Source organism: Notothenia rossii (assembly GCF_949606895.1).
Source record: "Notothenia rossii genome assembly, chromosome: 12".
NCBI lineage: Eukaryota > Metazoa > Chordata > Actinopteri > Perciformes > Nototheniidae > Notothenia > Notothenia rossii.
This window is the reverse complement of record NC_136911.1, coordinates 11,372,900-11,391,805: the sequence shown is the minus strand read 5'-3', so window position 1 is coordinate 11,391,805 and position 18,906 is coordinate 11,372,900. Positions and strand designations below refer to the sequence as shown.

General features: G+C 44.8%; 1 protein-coding gene across 1 annotated transcript in view; it reads right to left on the bottom strand.

The window, feature by feature from the left end:
• Positions 1-366, bottom strand: part of vstm2a (V-set and transmembrane domain containing 2A) — a 69,440-nt gene extending 69,074 nt beyond the window's left edge. The window contains exon 1 of the mRNA XM_079661033.1: positions 7-366. Within this exon, the coding sequence (XP_079517159.1) occupies positions 7-85 (79 nt within the window). The 5' untranslated portion in view covers positions 86-366. The remainder of the gene's footprint in view (positions 1-6) is intronic.
• Between the last annotated feature and the right edge of the window lie 18,540 nt (positions 367-18,906).

The window sequence follows — 18,906 nt, the reverse complement described above, 5'->3', positions numbered from 1 at the left end:
TCTTACCTTCCAAGGAGAATCCAAATTGCACGCAAATTCCGGCTAAGAAAAAAAATCCAACAGTATCATGAGAGGTCCACATCATTCCAAGATAGAAAGGTTGCTTTTTTTACATCAGTCGAAAGGGGATAAAAGGCGAACGCTTCCAAAAGAAATTGCCAGCAAAATCAAACAGTTGCTGGACTAATGTGTTTAAACGGAGATTGCCGAAGGTGGAACATGCTGCAAAACTACAGCTCGTCGTTGATGAAGTTCTTTTTTCCTTTCTCTGTGCCTCTGCAGGAGAGACTGTCGACTGCTTGGTTGTACTGAAGTCTGTACAATAACCGGGCTGCGGGCTTCGTCTGCGCTACCGGAGAGACGTCAGTCTAGTGGATCACTGTGGCATCTACACATTCCACACCTCTGCGAATCTGGTGCTCATCCGACCCCCTTACTGTCACCTTGACCGCTTTATTTAATAATTACAAAGTGCATTTTAGCGTCAAACACAAATGCGCATGCAGGAGCTTTATTTTTGCACTGATTCAATTACGAGCGCGGAAATATTTGTTTATTGTGCTTCACTTCTTAAATAACATGGTGATTTAAACGTCATCCAATTGTACTAATTAGCGCGCCACACACAAACGCATAATGGGAAAAAAACGTCCCATCTAAAAAAGATAACATTATTATCATAAAAAGTGTGCATATGTAGTGTGGGTGTGTCCTACTCTTGAGTGATTATGCATTCAGGACACACTCTTACCACCCGTCTCAGAGGCTATAAAACAATATTGTAGCATTAGATAGTAGCAAACAGGGAGGGGGTGGAGCAGCGACCTGGCATGTGCAGGGCAATATAACATGTCCTGAGTCATTAAGATAGAGGAGATCCAGCCGGGATATTATTAGTCTCCTGGGCAGAATGAGAACGCTTTGCCCTTTGTTGCAATGGGCCCAACATGTGCCACTCCAAATGTATGCTCTTAATTGATTCAGAGACCAATCCAGGATCATCCTTTTGGGACCAGCCCTTTTCTCTTCAATCAACAAAAGTGTCTGTGGGCAGAGGTATTTAGGTGATTAGCATAATCACTGGTCCCTGCTGCCATGTGGTTCACAGAAGATCCACAACTGTACTTTGAATATTAAACTTGCTCCTGGTAAAGGACACAATGGCTTTTTTTGGTGTTTTATTATCAGAGTCCTTTTTTATGCTGGGCTCGGTTGGGGGTATCAGCATCACTGTAGATGATAATATAGGATCAATGGAATACTCAAAAAAAGGGAGAGTTACACAGATACTAACTGTATTAAATATATCAAGAGCCGCATACAAAAACACAAAAAAGGGATTTGAGGGTCATACATTGTTTTTATGATCTCAAAGGCTCAGTGGTTGAGTGACTGAGGACGCATTGGTGTCCTACTGGACAATCAGAAGGTCTTTTGTTCCAGTAGCAGTCAGATTTTTTAATTGACTTTTAGTTGTGGTCTTTAGCATTTTACAGCTGTTAATCATGTCTCAAATGGCTATTTTCGGTGGTATTTAATTGTGGTCTCATGTGTTTGTTGTTTGCTGTGAATATAATGAGTTTCCCCATTGGGGATTAATAAAGCTTTCTAACCCTATTAGTCTAAATGAAACACAGCGTTCACCCTGATGTTGGTGGTCGACTATTTTAAATGTAAGCATGCAATAATGTACTAAACAGCAAAGACCCCTTAACCCCAGCAACAGCTTTTTTTATTCCACTATAGGGGAGAGTGGGGTAAGATGAGCAAAGGTTTACTTCAAAGCAAGGAAACATTTGATATAAGTCAAATGACAACAACAACAACAATAACAACAACAACAACAACCGTAATTTCAGGATGTCTTCGGTCAATCAAAATGATAATAATGCATGTACGGGCCATGAAAATATGACTTCTTGAAAAAGATATTGTCTTGTGGCTTAACTTTCGCAATCTAAAGGGTAAGTTGTTCTGAGTCAAGGGGTAAATTGAGCCACGGAGTAAATTGACCAATTGACTTTTTCAAGTTGAATCCGGAGTTGTTTGGTTGTTTCCGTCGGCTAATTCAAAGGCCAGTTCAAAGCCTTTATTTGGAGTGAGGCCATGGAACTGGTCAGCCAGTTTTTTTGTATGGTATGCAAGCTCCTTCTCTCTCCTGTGTGAGACCCTCTTTGCCTCTGCTGCTCCATTGTACTGTTTTTCCTTCCTTTCCTCCTTCCTTGTTATGTATCTACACAGGGTTGACCTGTCCATATTTCTATCTTTTGCCCCTGCTCTGATCGATTTTCCACCCTTGCCTTCGGTGGCTTCTCTGTCTTTCTCTTTTACTTTCTTGGCATGATAGCTTCCCTATAATGTTTAAAACATAACAAACAAATCAGTTGTTTAAAACTACATTGAAATAGGCGTGTGACGAAGTGGATAGAACCTTGGTGTTGGGATCAGGGGACCATGTCGTTGTGTCCCTGGGCAAGACACTTCACCCCAAATTGCTCCTGTGGGGATTGTCCACAGGATTGAGTATGTAAGTCGCTTTGGATAAAAGCGTCTAACAAGAAACATGTAATGTAATGTAAACAAATACCATTTTATACTACAGAGACTTAACCCAACTTCAGTGCCTCATGGGGGTTAAGGTGAACAACTGGCTAACTGTACCCCATAGCATCTGGTTCACTTTGCCCCACAGCCACGTTTTTGGGTAAAAAACATCTAGCTTAGTCATTCATGCTAATCTTTAGGTATTTGAGTCACACCTTGCTAAATAACCAAAATATATCTTTATAGACCTGGATACATTTGCTTTGACATAACAGTAATTATACCTGACATGTTGTAATTGGTTTATTGTGAAAAAAACACATTTATCACTTTACCATGTGCTTCTCTCCATCACAGCCAAATAGAAATGATGGGGGCTTCCTGAATCGGTCACATGACATCTCATGTGCACAGTTGCCTAGATAAAGGGGGAGGCACAACTTACCCACTGGCTCATCTTACCCAAACCTCCCTACAATATTTCATTACTCATTTTGTACATAGTTGACTAACTTCTGCGTTTTTACTTCAACCATTTTGTCGTTGGCACTATTTTCTTGCACTATCATATGTATTATTTTCTTCTTTGTTTTGAGTATATTGTATGCTGCACTGTTATAAGAGCCTGGGACTTAAGATTTTCATTGCCAATACTTATACGTTCATATGACAATGAAGCCTTTGAATTTTTCAGTGTTTCAGGAATGCACTAAAATGCAACCAAGCTATTTTTTCAAAGTGCAAACAATGTTAAACTGTGCAAAAGTGTTATAGACTGTATATATGGCAAGTATTCTTATTAACATTTCGCACCTAGGGTTTTTGCAACACTGTACATTTCTCCACTTTGAAAAGCTCAGTCATTTTTTGTATGTTTTATTATCAGCAAACAAGTTCTCATGTTCAATAAACCAAAAGCCTTCAACAGTAATTACTTCAAAGAGGGTTTAGGGAGGACATTTACAGCATGTATTTGAACAAGGGACATTAGAGAAGAGAAAGGACATGATAGTAGAGTGATGAGACACGCAAGAAAGGTTCCTTGCTAGACTTTAACCGGGGGCTTTAAGATGAAATCGTCAGCATATTAGAGGATAGGTTTACAGTTGTTCGATGTATATTAATGTAATACTCACATGCCTACATAAAAGGGTTTACTGTAATTGTTCCTCATGTCCATCATTTCTTTCACATCCCTTTCTTTAATCATTTCAATGCACGTAAAGGGGAGAAATTCACATTTTTATATAATTTATATTTAAAAAATATATATAATAAAAATTTGTCTTTAAGGAATTGAGCCAAATTATACAGCAGCAACTTGTGAAAAACATCTTAATTAAAACAATTATAAATGTGAAGGTATTCATTATGTACATTTGATTAGTTTTAAGGGTTTTGCACTGTTTGAATCCTCATAAACTCTGCAGTTAATCCATAAAATACATTTTAAACTACCATAATACATTACAACCTGTCAATTAAAATATTTAGTCAAGTTGTGTGTGTAAGTGAAGCCGGTGTTGTTCTGACTCTTGTCATTTCAAAGTCATCTCAGCATAGAAGTCAGATGTTGACATCTGATAGTCAGCGGCTGGTGCTCAGAGGCCCGGCATGTCACAATTTAATGAGGACTTTTACGAGTCACCTTGGAATCAGGTGATTCTGCAACATGTGGGCGGCTTTAATCAAATGGACAATGAATTTGTTGAAAAAAAATACACAATGTCTATCTGAAAATGTGCTGTGCATTTGTATTGAAAATGAAAACTGAAAAGAGCTGAAACTCTCCGATTTAATCACTATGGGGGAATTCAGGTCCATCTTAAAGGACAGAGAACACGACACCATTGGTCGATGTGAGTGCTCGTATATCCTAAAAACGTTTTAAATGTTAAATAGTTTGTTTTACTTCGCATATTGACTGGCTAATGTGTCATTTTATTTGTGTTTTACAGCTGTATTTGTCTGGCTGTCTTGTCTGTGTTTTATCTGTTGTACCTTTGTACATGCTGCCCTTCAGGTCACTCTTGGAAAATAAATGTTAATCTCAATGAGTCTTTTACCTGGTTAAATAAAGGATATGTATAAAACGTGATGCCATGCAGAACAAGCTACTTACTAGTTCTAAAACATTCCAAAACCAAAAGCAGCTGAACTTGTTTTATAAATTCTTAATTTAACAGATATATTGTTAGACATATAACCCACAGACCGGTTTGAATCTACAGTTATTAGTCACATTGCTCTATTCTCCATGCATTAACAAAAATAGAGAATAATAAGAATGCTTATTTCTGGTTTAAAATATTGCTGCTTTTATTGTTAATGAAGAACATTAATTTATAGTGGTTTTCAAACTCAACACAAAAATAACTATAAGGCTTGGATTGTCATAAGATATTCATTAAGAGTCAGATTGCATTTTGTGCTTTACCAACTCAATTTGTTCTATTCCGTCCAAACTATATTTCAACAAATTAGAAAGTATATGATTGGGTAGGAAATATATTATTTATTTTACATAAACATGACACTGAATACAAAAAAAGGTAAAACATTTCCCAAAAACATTTCTAATGTTTAAGACATTTAGTATTTCTATTATTGACTCTGTCTTTCGAAAAGAACAAATCTAGTAAATAGAAACATCTTTACCCAATAGTTTGTAATTGTTGTAAAAAATGAGAGAAAACAAATAGCTCTTCTGAAACGTGATCTAACTTTGTTGTAATGGAGTTTGGAGGTTTAATGGCATGGTGCTACACATACTGTATCTCAAGTTTTGTCTGATACATTTTTGCCACAAAAAAAGGTTGTACATTGTAAATGTGTTTTTTTGTTAGAAATCAATGGAACCCTTTGTTGATATTTTATGAAGTAATTACTTGTGCCAAGGTTGTTTTTCAATCAGTTTGGATGTCACTTTGTTAGCTTGTCCGTTTGTTTTTCTGAAATGAAGACAGCCTTGGCCTAGTTCTGTTCATTCCGAATGACCCTTGATAGTTTTTTAAATTAATAACAAACCCAAAAATATCCTTCAATCTCCTCAAGGAAAATGATCAACCATCACGCTGAAAGAAAAATATTAAATGAACAAAAAAATATCCAAAACACTCTTGGATGATGTAGAAGCCCTGCTGTGAAACCCAAGGAGCCTCTCCTAGAGATTCACATGTTAATCTGATTTTCTATCCCAGTGCTCTGATCCAGCATGTCATACTTGTTTGATTAAAGCCTTGACTCAGTGTTGGGTTATAGGCAAACAAACAGCGTGGAGTCACTGTGTGTCAGATAACGGCTCAAAGACATGGTTTGGTAAGTGTCCCTGATGTCTGCTTCCCTGCTTCAATCCTTCTGTTTCTCTTAAGACTTTTTGTTTTTCTAACGATAGAAGAAAAACAACTGTCTTTAAATCTGTTGTTTATTCAAATTCCTAAATTTGATATTTATTGATGATGAACTGACAAGGAACTTGAGCAGCTGGTGTGAATTATGACTATTTTGTGTCACGAGCAATGCAAATATTGAATTGCTTTCCCAACACTTGCATTGGCAGGGGGTAGAAAAGCTGCATAGATTATTTGAAAAAGCACATCTGTTCTGAAAACATGACAATGTTTTATGAATTAAAAGGAGGTAGTGTTTATCTTTTTTCAGGGGTGGTTGCTCATCTATGATTTAATCACTGTCATGTATGGATAAGTGATATGTCTTTTTTTGTTGTCAAATGCACTTGGAATATACACCATATAGGCACATTTTAACAGCAATACTGCAGGCCTTAAACCTAGATTTTTCCTTTTGCAGGTTCACAATAAGGGCCTATAATCCAGGATTGTAAAATACATAATTATACAGGTATCTGAAAAAGAGATGATGCAGGTAAATAGGGTCATAATGCTGACATGGCAACACAGCAAACCTGGAACGTTTAAGTGCCCTGAGGGCTGGTGCCAATTTAACCCCATTTGTAACCTAGCCAGGAGAGGAACATTTAGCATTGCACTCCTATAACATTGTCAGACTCACTATGGTCAAACACAAGTTGATCTAAATCGAATCTATTTCTGGTTTATTTTGTTTGCGTAGATAGACAGCAAAAGGAGGCACAGTTACAAAAAAAGATTACAATTGATGCAACAGAACAAAACAATCTTCTTTTCTTCTGATAATCTTTAGGGCTTATTTTTGCTTTTATTAGATTGTACCGCTGAACAGATACAAAGAGGAGAGACAACATGCAGCATGAGGTTTTGGATTCATCAGTTTGGATTCAAACCCAGTTGAATTTAGCAGGTTAGTTTAGCTTCAGTCATGCCTCTCTTGACTCTCTTCCTGGAGAGGAGATTCGGTAGTGGCAGCAAATGCAGCCTTGAGTCTAGCCTCAAACAAAGATAGGTGATGGGATTAAGAGTTTTTTTATGTAAATAGACTGCTGTTGCAGTTGAGGTCCCATTCTTTACATCCAAGGAAACCTTTCAAGGTGGATGGATGGGTCAACAAATCACATGACACACTCTCTTGCTTCCTTCTTTTTACCAACAGTCAATGTTTGTAGGTATCCCAAGCAAAAGTTGTATATTTTCCTATCATTTCTAATTTAGTGAGGGGGAACTAGGAATAAATGATTAAGTATTTACTGTCAGTATGTTGACACCTTTATGGTGCAATATAACATTTACAGACAATATAGCAAATGAACTGAATAAATAAAGACGCAAAGAAGGCTACTGTGTTGTTTGGAGGAATTTCTTCCAGAGCAGCGTTAACTCTGTTAAAGAGAAAGAACATCAATACAGTATCTGCAGTGTTATATGTTTTGGTGCTTTGAGCTGCCCTGTTCAGCTGCTGCAGACATTGATCATTTAAAAAAAAAGAAAAAAAGAAAAACCTTTAAAACCAAGCAGTGTCACCTCTGCTGCGGCAGACCTCAGTGCATCTCCACTGTCAAGAAATACCATCTGCCCTGCCAGTACAATAGCCATTAGGCAGTGAAACCACAGTTTAGCTGGTTCCCTGCCAGCATCCATTTTGTCAGCCTGAGCACACTCTACAAGGCTCGCTGAGTGCAACAGAGTGCATCAAAAAAATAATTAAACACTTTTTCCTGGGTGATGATGCAAGCAGTAATTAATTGCCTGTGCATTCAGCAATGTTCATTAATGTGACTGCCACAATAATAATGCCTTTTACCAAACTGTCTCATCTCTCATTATCTTGCTTTCCAAGGTTTCATGGTTATACAATCTGTTTGTGAAACAACTAGCATATAAACACCCAGAAGCACCCACAAGCTAAGTGTAGTACTGCACAGTGAGCAACAGCTACAACACTAATGTGTACACAGAGAGGGTATTAACATATAATTAAAGTTTAAAAAGTGCAAACGTAGTTCATCTGAATTTACCTGAACTGCTTATTTTTTGCTTCACTGCTCTAATCTCTTTTACTTTTTTCTAAAGCTGATGGCTCTCAGTTCTTCTTATCATCATCAACCACGGAGTGCGATGTCACATCCCTACTGAAGCAGCCTGATGTCAGGATGATGCAGCTTTGGTGTTTGAGTTGTGTGAGGGGTCTATGAGACGATCCTGTAGTGTCTTAAACCTTTGATGCAAGTCATCCATGAAAGAAGTAGTTGAGCTGACTCTGGGTGTGTAGTACAGGATACAAGACAATTAAGTTAAAATGGAATCCTTTACTTGATGTGTCCTTGTATAGAAACCCTTGTTTCCTTTACTGTTTTACTGGCAGGTCAAGAGATCAGGGTCTACTCCAAAACAGCACTACTGGAACTGAGGAACTGAGGCACAATTGATTTGACTTGTGGTTGAGTTAAGTCATGATATATGCAACCTTAGACTGTAGAGAAACCAAGCCTATAGTTCCACAGGTCATCCAAGGTCTTTAGAGGGAAGAACTGTTGGTGGGAAGAACTGCCACCAGGGCTGGTGCCTGTCAATTAAAAAAACAAAGCAGCCCTTTAACAATGCTGTAGATATTAATCTCTCATAAAGCTCAACATAAAATGTGTAATAAAATACCTAGAAATTGTGCATTTGCTGTGGTTGATTAATACACATGTGGTGCTCTAGTTTAGTATTTGTGGCAGCAGGACAGTTTAATTAGGAATGAGTCAAATATATTATTTAATGGTAATGGAGGAACATGTCTCCTGAGCTTTTCATATTTAAATAGCTTTTACTACGTGACACAGAAGTAAAAAACATATATCAGGCTTTATTACAGTACTTTGTGTTTGGACATTCATTGTTGGATTGGGTTTTCACTTTGGGATTTGTTGAATAGGAACAAAATAGACAATATTGTCGGTCTCATTCTTGAGACTTTGTATCTTATAGTAAAAAACAAAGAATAAAGACATGTTAATTTATCCAATTAGGCAACATTTTGTTATGATTGGCACCTACCATTACAACCAACAGTATGCTTAAAGTTCATAGCACACCTTTAAATCATAAGCTTTAATTACGTAATTTTTAAAAAAGTGCTTAAAACCAGTTTTTGTGCGTGAGTGTTCACTTTGAAAGACTTGCAGGCAACAGAGAACTTTATAATTTCTGTTGCTCTACTCACTCCATAACTTTGGCTTCCCTTCTTCTCATGAGGTGGCACGATGGCAATCAAACTTAACAGCTGTCACATCTCCATCCAATTTCTAGTTTTTGCAGTCTGTTTACTCTGTTTCTCTGCCATATATGGAATATCCATGTCAATCCAGATCCTACCACCCCCTCCTGTCCTGCAGTAACCCCTTTCCGCCGTTCCAATCACCTGACATTCCCCACCCACACACTTACCTACTCCTCATTCCCCAACAAGCCCTGCAGCTCATACACCAGCCCACAACACAGTCACTTCGCGCCTGATTGTGTAGTTTGTATCTGCTCCAGCTTTCCAGCGTTATTTCTCTGTTTGCCTGATCCTGCCTGCATGAACCCTTCCCTGTTGGTCTTTTCTGATTGATTTGATGATTTTGACCCTCAATTGTTTTTTTAAATAAAAAAACAACTGCTCCAAAAACAAGTTAAACAATAATGAAAACAAGATGATTTCACTTGAAATAAGTACAGAAATCTGCCAATAGAACAAGTAAACATTTGCTTGGTAAGATTTTCTTGATTAAGATTGGTTATTTAGATAAATGAGATCTTGTAATTAACTGGGAGAACTAATTTTGAACTATATTTGACCATAATCAGGAAATGTTGTTGAGTGATCCGGGCGTTAGCATCCTTCATGCGGTGGAGCGGGGCATGGTCCGACCAGATGGTGAAAGGGCACCCCAGGAGGTCGTAAAGGCAGGGCGCCGACCGCCCACCGTATGGCGAGGCACTCCTTTTCCACCGTACTGTAGTTCACCTCATGCTGCGCCAGCTTCTGGCTGATGTACAGTACGGGGCGGTCGACCCCCTCTACCTGCTGGGACAAAACGGCCCCTACCCCACTGTTCGAGGCGTCGGTCTGCAAGACAAAAGGGAGAGCAAAGTTAGGAGTATATAGGAGCGGCTTTCCACAGACGGCTTTCTTAACCCTCTCAAACGCCAGCTGACACCGCTCCGTCCACTGGACCGGATCTGAAGCACCCTTTCGGGTCAGGTCGGTCAGAGGACTGGTCAGCTCCAAAAAGGATGGGATGAACCGCCTGGAGTAGCTGGCCAGCCACATGAACCTCCTGACCTCTTTTTTTCGTCTTGGGCGCCGGACAGGCGGAAATGGCCTTTCTATTTGTGGCCGCACTTGCCCACCCAAGTGATACCCCGGATACCGTACCTCCCTCCGTCCAACCACACCCTTCTTTGGGTTGGCCGTGAGCCCCGCCTGCCTCAGGGACTTGAGCACTGCCCCCACCTGCTGCATATGCAGCTCCCAGGTCTCACTGTGGATGATGACATCATCCAAGTAAGCAGCAGCATATTTTTTTTATCGTTTATTTGAAGAGGGACAGTGCACATTGATGAACATTTTAAACAAATAATGCTTTAAAACGTAAACATGCCAGATTTGAGCTTTGAGCTAATTTCCACCCATTGTCCCTCACATACAACATTTAAGAACATGACATTTATATACATAGCAAAAATAAGTACATGATGTGCAGAAAGAGCATGAGCAGCATAAAAGCATTAACCACATGGCAGTACAATGTAGCAGCTACGACATATAAAGTCCAGGAGAAGATAAAAGAGCTACATAAAGTGCAAGAGAAGATAAAAGAGCTACATAAAGTGCGAGAGGAGATACCCCTGTATATTAAAGTACATTTAGCGGTGATTGCACGTTTGTTTGTTTCTCAACCATTCTTTTAGTTGACCTTTAAAACTGTTCAAAGTGGGACAATCACGTAACTCAGTTGGGAGGCTATTCAACAATGAGCTGCCCTTAATTGATAGAACATTTTGACCGAAAGTGGTCCGTCTACGGTGGACTTCACAGTCTCCTCTGGTTTCTGACCTATATGCAGAGTGGGGACGCAGGACCCGGTCCATGAGCCGCTGGAAGGTGGCTAAGGCTCCCAATAACCCGAAAGGAAGTGTGACAAATTGGTACAAACCATATGGAGTGAAGAAGGCCGTTTTTTCCTTGGACTCTGGAGACAGGGGAATCTGCCAATTGCCCTTGGTTAAATCCAATTTTGTGTAAAAGCGAGCAGTGCCTCGCCAATCCAGGAGTTCGTCGACCTGGGGCATTGGATAAGCATAGAATTTGGACAATTCGTTAACCCTGCGGTAGTCCACACAGAACCGGATTGACCCGTCGGACTTACGTACCAGCACGACGGGACAACTCCAGTCACTGGTGGACTCTTCTATCACTCCTATCTCTAGCATAGCCTGAAGCTCCGCCTGAACAATTTTCCTCTTGTGTTCAGGCAGCCGATAGAGCCGTGAACAAATGGCCACGCCTGGGGGCGTTTTTATGCGGTGGTGTATGAGAGAGGTGCGCCCTGGCAGCGGGGAGAACACATCGGAAAACTGTCTTTGCAATGAGGCAACGTCTGCTCTCTGACCCGGTGAGAGATGGTCGTCACGTCAAACCGGGGCTAATTGGTTGTTTGTAATTACCTCTGGTCCCAACTCATCCCTCTCAATCACCGTGGTGGCCAGAGAAGTAGACGTCACCTCTCTCCATGCTTTATGGAGGTTAAGGTGGTATATCTGTGTTGGTCCCCCCCTGTCAGAACGCACCACCTCATAATCTACGTCCCCCACCACAAAGGGTCCTTGCCACTTGGCGAGTAGTTTAGAGCTAGAGGTTGGGAGTAATACAAGCACTTTATCTCCTGGTGAAAATTGTCTCAGTTCCGACCCTCTGTTGTACAGGCGCTGCTGACGTCCCTGAGCTCCCTCTCAATAAAAAGGTTGTTTTTGTACAAATAAAAAAAAAGGAAAATCCTCCAAGGGAAACACCAGCGGGGCGAGAGGGACCTCCGCTGCCCCCTCCGTGGCTGTTTCCCCCTCAACGTTGTGTGCCGCCTCCGACTCTCCACTCAACACAGCACACAACTCACATTTACCTTGACGTCCGTGAAAGCACCCCAATAGCCCCCGCTATCTTAGCAAACCCTGACCAATTAGTTCCCAAGATTAGGGGGTGCGTAAGGCGAGTACTAACTCCAGCCCTGACTCTATGCTTTTTGCCCTTATAAAACATTTCCTGCGTCACCTCTGGGTACTGGTGAATATCCCCATGCACACCTCACCTTCACGCACGATGCTTCAACCAATGCCCCCGGCCGAAACAAGTGCTGATGGATCATCGTCTGATTACAGCCCGTGTCCATCAGAGCCTGGTGTGTACCTCGGGACCGGGGGAGGACACTGACGGTCCAGCAACCCAAACCAGTTGTCCGACCTCCATGCGCACCGCCAGCAACCCTGTCCTGGCGTCTGAGGAGCCCCCGGTGGTGCCGGACGACCAGACGCGGAGACTGGATCCTGAGAAGAGGTGGAAAAAGAGGAAGAGTTGTGTGTGTGTGTGTGTGTGTGTGTGTGTGTGTGTGTGTGTGTGTGTGTGTGTGTGTGTGTGTGTGTGTGTGTGTGTGTGTGTGTGTGTGTGTGTGTGTGTGTGTGTGTGTGTGTGTGTGTGTGTGTTTGTGTGTGTGTGTGTGTGTGTGTGTGTGTGTGTGTGTGGAAGGGGGCAGCGGGTGCCGGTAGATGCAGAGGCTGCAGAAACAGCCAGAGCCTTCCCCTCTAACACACCCCTCATTTGGTTCATGAGCACTGGGCAGAGTCCCCTGTCAATTCTCCTTATATTCCTCCGGAGACCAGTTGGGACATGGCAGCATCCCACTTCGCCTGGTAGACCATATCGTTAAATGAGCTCAGTAATGTACTGCACAACATCACATGGGTAAAATGAGCTATATAATGCACTGCAAAATCACATTTGGTTTATTTCCAAAAAGCCTGGAAAAAACACATATCCATCATGTCCTGTAAAATATCATTCTTTGTTTATTTCCATCCTTCAGGCAAATAGACATATCTTTGTCCGCTCCAGGATTACCCGTAGTTTGGATGAACTGACCGCCAAGCACCGGAAGCTGGACCCGGGGAGGAGGCCCTCCGATGGCGGGTCAAATTTGATGATACCGCAGCTGGCTGGACACTAGCCGTAGAAGAACACCTGGGCGGGACCAGGCATGTCCCTCTTTGCAGACAAGCATATATGAGCTCCCAGGAGCAGAGTCAAACCCACAGTTTGGATGAACCGACCGCCAGAGCACCGGCACGAAGCCGGGCCGGCGGAGGCCTTCCGATGGCGGGTCACGTTTGCCATTCGATCAATGTCTTTGCAGACAAGCATATATGTGGTTGTTACGCAGGATCAAACAGGTAGTTTGATGAAGTAGGGTCCTGTGCCCGGAGCAAGGCCAGTTGCTGAATGCCGCAGCCGACTAAGGCCGCTATGCCACAGTGGAGGATGAGAGAAACAGGTGTTTGTCTTGCATTCCGCGGCGAAGTGGGGAGGTGGAACTTCCACCCCGCTACGGAACCCGTGGTGGGACCCCTGAGTCAGACGGTTCGTCTTGGAAACGCTTCATATCGGTCGGCCTGGGAGGTAAGAGACACGCAGGGTAACGGACAAGCAGGGTTACCCCCACGCAGCCCACGCAACACGGAGGAGGCAGGGGAGTCTGGTACCCGGAGGCGCATGGCCGCAACACCGCACTGGAGTCAGGGTTTCGAGTTTTTCGAGCCAGGTCCCAGTGAACGCAAGACTCCAGCAGGAGCCTCCAGCAGACCCCCCCGACGTTTCCCTCGTCCCTCCCGGCCATCAGAGTCGAACCCGCAGTTCGGAGGAACCGACCGCCAGAGCACCGGCACGAGGCCGGGCCGGCGGAGGCCCTCCGATGGCGGGTCGCGTTTGCCATTCAATCAGTGAGAAATCAGAAGAGGAAGGGAAAAAAAAGACTAACTTGTCTTTTTGGAGTTCCATAAAAAATGGGTGAAAATGAAAAAATGTATACGAGAATAGTGCCCAATAAGGCGAGTAAAGTCCCCTGTCAACTCCCTTCGCATTCCTCCACACTCTGAAAAAGTCAGAGTTATTTTTTGGAGAACCATCAAAAATGGCTAAAAGTGTTGAAATGTATCCGAGAATAGTGCCCCATAAGGCGGGTAAAGTCCCCTGTCAACTCCCCTTGCATTCCTCCACACTCTGAAAAAGTCAGAGTTATTTTTTGGAGAACCATCAAAAAGGGCTAAATTGCATAAAAAATTGCTTTAATCAGGCGTTTTAACACTTTTCTCCTACTCCTCAGTGCCGGGGCTCTTCCATGCCGGCCCGCCAGGGCAACGAGAGGTGGACCTCTGCGAGGATGGCGGCTGCTTTCAGGCTGGCGGGGCGGTGGCACTGGACCCAGTCCGCCGTAGAGGATGGCAGGCCAGCGACAAGCTGCTCCAGGGCCAGCTGTCCGACGACGTCCTCAGCGGAGTGTTGTCCTGGTTGGAGCCAGCGCCTCGTCGCATCTAGAAGCTGCTACGCGTAGGAGAAGGGGCGGCCTGCATCCTCGAAGGGGAGGGGCCGGAACCGGCGGCGATGCCCCTCCGGCGTGCTGCCCCGCCGGTCCAGGCTGGCCCTCCTTAGCTGGCCGTAGTTGTATCGATAGGTTAATCACTCCCGTCCTCAGGCAGGGGGGCGGGAGTGACCTGCTGAGGGGAAATCAGCGACACTCCCAACACACCTAGATTACTGGCCGCCACCGCCATCTGCGCCCAGAGCCTGAATATCTTATCCAGATACTCAAGCATCTCGCGGTCACGCGACAGCGGGGGCAGGGGCCTTCTCCCCTCTGCCCACCCGGCTGTCTGCGGAAGCAGATGGGCCGCTAGGCTTTCATCCAGTGGGTGCACACCGGTACACTCCGTGTCCGAGTGGCCCTGCACTCTGAGGATTCCAGCCCATGTCGCCACCGGAGCCTTCGTTCTCAGTGGCTGTTGCCACGCGGCCTCCACACACCGCCAGATGTCTGGCAGGGGGAGTGACACTAAGGCCGGCCTCGGTGGCAGCGGTGGGGGGAGCGGCAAGCCTGCACGCTCCGCCACCATATTCATCACCTCCGGGAAGTCCTGTCGCGCAGACCTGTGCTGTTGGCCTTTCTGGCGGTCGCCGGAAATATCAGACGACGAGGTGTCGCCATTGTCGTCCCTCTCCCCGATGCTCGGACCCGCCCGGAAGGCTGGAATTGCAAAGACGAAGGGCACACCCTCCTCACGGTCCTCCATCTCCACCACATCGAGCTTTGGGTCCTCCACTGGCGAGACGTAGCAACCCTCGAACTGCGCCAGCCGTTGATGGCGGCCGGGGCGAGGAGTCAGCTGGCAGGCGCTGCAGACTGCAAGCGAGCCCCAGGTTGTCCGCCGGGTGATCGGACCCCAGGCACTCGATGCACCGACAGTGGGGGTGAGCGCCTCCTATGGCGCCCGGACACAAAGGACAGGGGCGCTCCAAAGGTGAGTCCATTTTCTTTGTTTTAATAATTATATCCGTCTCTCCTCACTCAGTTGTTCACTGCATTGCTGAAGAGAAAGGGATGACAGTGAGGAGGCGAGGCCACCTTTTATGCGGTGAGATGCACGCGCATTCAGGTAGGCCCGGCTACGTCTAGAAAGTCTCAGTGGATGAATGCTTGCATGATAGGATCGAGGGGAAGTACCCATAGATTCCAGTAGAGGGCGGAGCCTGTGAGAGATATAACAAATGTTATACCGAGAGATTACAAAGGTCCATTTGTTTTCCATCGACTTTTGTTTAAAAATAGTAATGAGAAAATAATCAAAGACATTGCAATGAAAGAAAACTACTTAAAGTTCATGGCTGAAATGGTAACTGTTGCACATTGTAGGAGAATAGAAAAATAACAACATTGATTGGTTTAAATTGTGTACAATGCTTTTGTATTTTTCCCCTTCGATTCGGAGAAACAAATATTTTTCGGAGATTATGATGGCAGAAGACACTACACTACCCAGAATCCTCAGCTATCGTTTGGGACTACACCATGTGCTTTGCTTCACAAACCCTGTGATTAGTCCTCAAGCTGTGATTGGTTGACCTCCAACTGCATTCCATATGAAAAAAAGGGAGGATGTGCAAAACAGACAAACTAATTAGGCTTTATTCAAACATTAAATAATACTTTAGGTTAAGGTCTTCTTTTAAATAAATGTAAGCAAAGAGTGGCTGGTGTTCAAAGCCTCTAATGCCGAAGCCGCGGCGGGGAGCTGTGGTCTCAAGGTCCTAGGTGCCTCAAGGGGCGGTAACCCTCGAACCTCCTGGTGGACACCAGTGGTCAGGGAAGCCGTCCGACTGAAGAAGGAGGCCTTCAGGGATTTGTTATCCCGGGGGACTCCCGAGGCAGTTGCAAGGTACCGACAGGCCCAAAGGGCAGCAGCCTCAGCCGTGGCCGAGGCAAAGCAGCGGGTGTGGGAGAAGTTCGGAGAAGACATGGAAAAGGACTTTCCTGCGGCACCAAAGTTGTTCTGGAAAACTGTCCGACACCTCAGGAGGGGGAAGCAGGGAACCATCCAAGCTGTGTACAGTAAGGATGGGACGTTGTTGACCTCAACTGATGGAGTGTTAGGGAAGGAGCACTTTGAGGAACTCCTGAACCCGACAACTCCGCCCTCTATGTTAGAGGCAGAGCTGGAGTATGACGGGGGATCGACACCAATCTCCCGGGTGGAGGTCACTGAGGTCTTCAAACGACTTCACAGTGGCAAAGCCCCGGGGGTGGATGAGATCCGCCCAGAAATGCTGAAGGCTCTGGGTGTTGAGGGACTGTCATGATTGACACGTCTCATCGACGTTGCATGGAAGTCGGAAACAGTACCGAAGGAGTGGCAGACCGGGGTGGTGGTTCTCCTTTTTAAAAAGGGTGATCAGAGGGTGTGTGCCAATTACAGAGGCATCACACTACTCAGCCTCCCCAGGAAAGTTTACTCTAAGGTACTCGAAAGGAGGGTCAGGCCGATTGTCGAACCTCAGATTGAGGAGGAACAATGCGGATTCCGTCCTGGTCGTGGAACGACGGATCAGCTTTTTACTCTCGCAAGGATCCTGGAGGGGTCCTGGGAGTACGCTTATCCAGTCTACATGTGTTTTGTAGACTTGGAGAAGGCGTATGACCGGGTTCCCAGGGAGTCACTGTGGGAGGTGCTGCGGTAGTATGGGGTGAGGGGGTCTCTACTCAGGGCCATCCAATCTCTGTACTCCCAAAGCGAGAGCTGTGTCCGGGTCCTCGGCAGTAAGTTGGACCCATTGCAGGTGAGGGTTTTCCTCTGCAAGGGCTGCGCTTTGTCACCAATCCTGTTTGTAATATACATGGATCGGATTTCGAGGCGTAGTAGTGGGGGAGGGCGTCTGCAGTTCGGTGGACTAAGGATTGCAACACTGCTTTTTGCAGATGATGTGGTTCTGATGGCTTCATCGGTCTGCGACCTTCAGCACTCACTGGATCGGTTCGCAACCGAGTGTGAAACGGCTGGGATGAGGATCAACACCTCCAAATCTGAGGCCATGGTTCTCAGCAGGAAACCGATGGACTGTCCACTCCAAGTAGGAAATGAGTCCTTACCCCAAGTGAAGGAGTTCAAGTATCTCGGGGTCTTGTTCTCGAGTGAGGGAACAATGGAGCGTGAGATGGGTCGGATAATCGGAGCAGCGGGAGCGGTACTGCAGTCGCTTTACCGCACCGTTGTGACGAAAAGGGAGCTGAGCCAGAAGGCAAAGCTCTCTGTCTATCACGCCATTTTCGTTCCCACCCTCACCTATGGTCATGAAGGACGGGTCATGACCGAAAGAACGAGATTGCGGGTACAAGCGGCCGAGATGGGTTTTCTCCGCAGGGTGGCTGGTGTCTCCCTTAGGGATAAGGTGAGAAGTTCGGTCATCATGGAGGGACTCGGAGTTGAACCGCTCCTCCTTCGCGTCGAAAGGAGCCAGTTGAGGTGGTTCGGGCACCTAGTCAGGATGCCACCTGGGCGCCTCCCTAGGGAGGTGTTCCAGGCACGTCCAGCTGGGAAGAGAACAAGGGGTAGACCTAGAACCAGGTGGAGGGATTATATCTCTTCGCTGGCCTGGGAGCGCCTTGGGATCCCCCAGTCAGAGCTGGTTGATGTGGCCAGGGAAAACAAAGTTTGGGGCTCTCTGCTGGAACTGCTACCTCCGCGACCCGACCACGGATAAGCAGGAGAAGATGGATGGATGGATGGATATTGCATGGTTTGTTTTGGGACTTGACAATCAACTTTCCTGCAATGTTAACTATGTTGAAGCACTTATTTTAACTGATATTATACATAGTAATTATACTCTTATAAGATGTATGTAGATACAATAAGAAATGTGCAGAATATGACAGTTTAATGGTGGAGGTACACACATATTGATAGATGTCTTGTTGAGGAACCTATGACCCAAGTTTGTCATCATTGCGTAACTACACCGTAGTTGTGTATATGATATGTCAATAAACCTTTGAAAATCTTGAAATCTTGAAAGGGATGTGCAAAATAGCCATTATATACAGTTTTTGATGAACGATTAGAGAATAACGAGTAATGAATATGCTCTATAGCAGCGGTTTTCAAAGTGTGAAGCGCGCGTCCCCTGGGGGGCGCCAGAGAGCTTCAGGGGAGGCGCAGCGTGAGACACAAAAGAACGAGAAAAAGACGAGTAAAGTGACACTTGCAGTGAGTTCCCCCACCTCGCCAAAAAGGCTGTAAAAGTGCTCGTTCCCTTCACCTCCACCTACCTGTGTGAGTGCAGGTTTTCCGCATTGACTTTGATCAAAAGCAAGTACCGGTCAAGGCTGCAGCCAGAGGATGATCT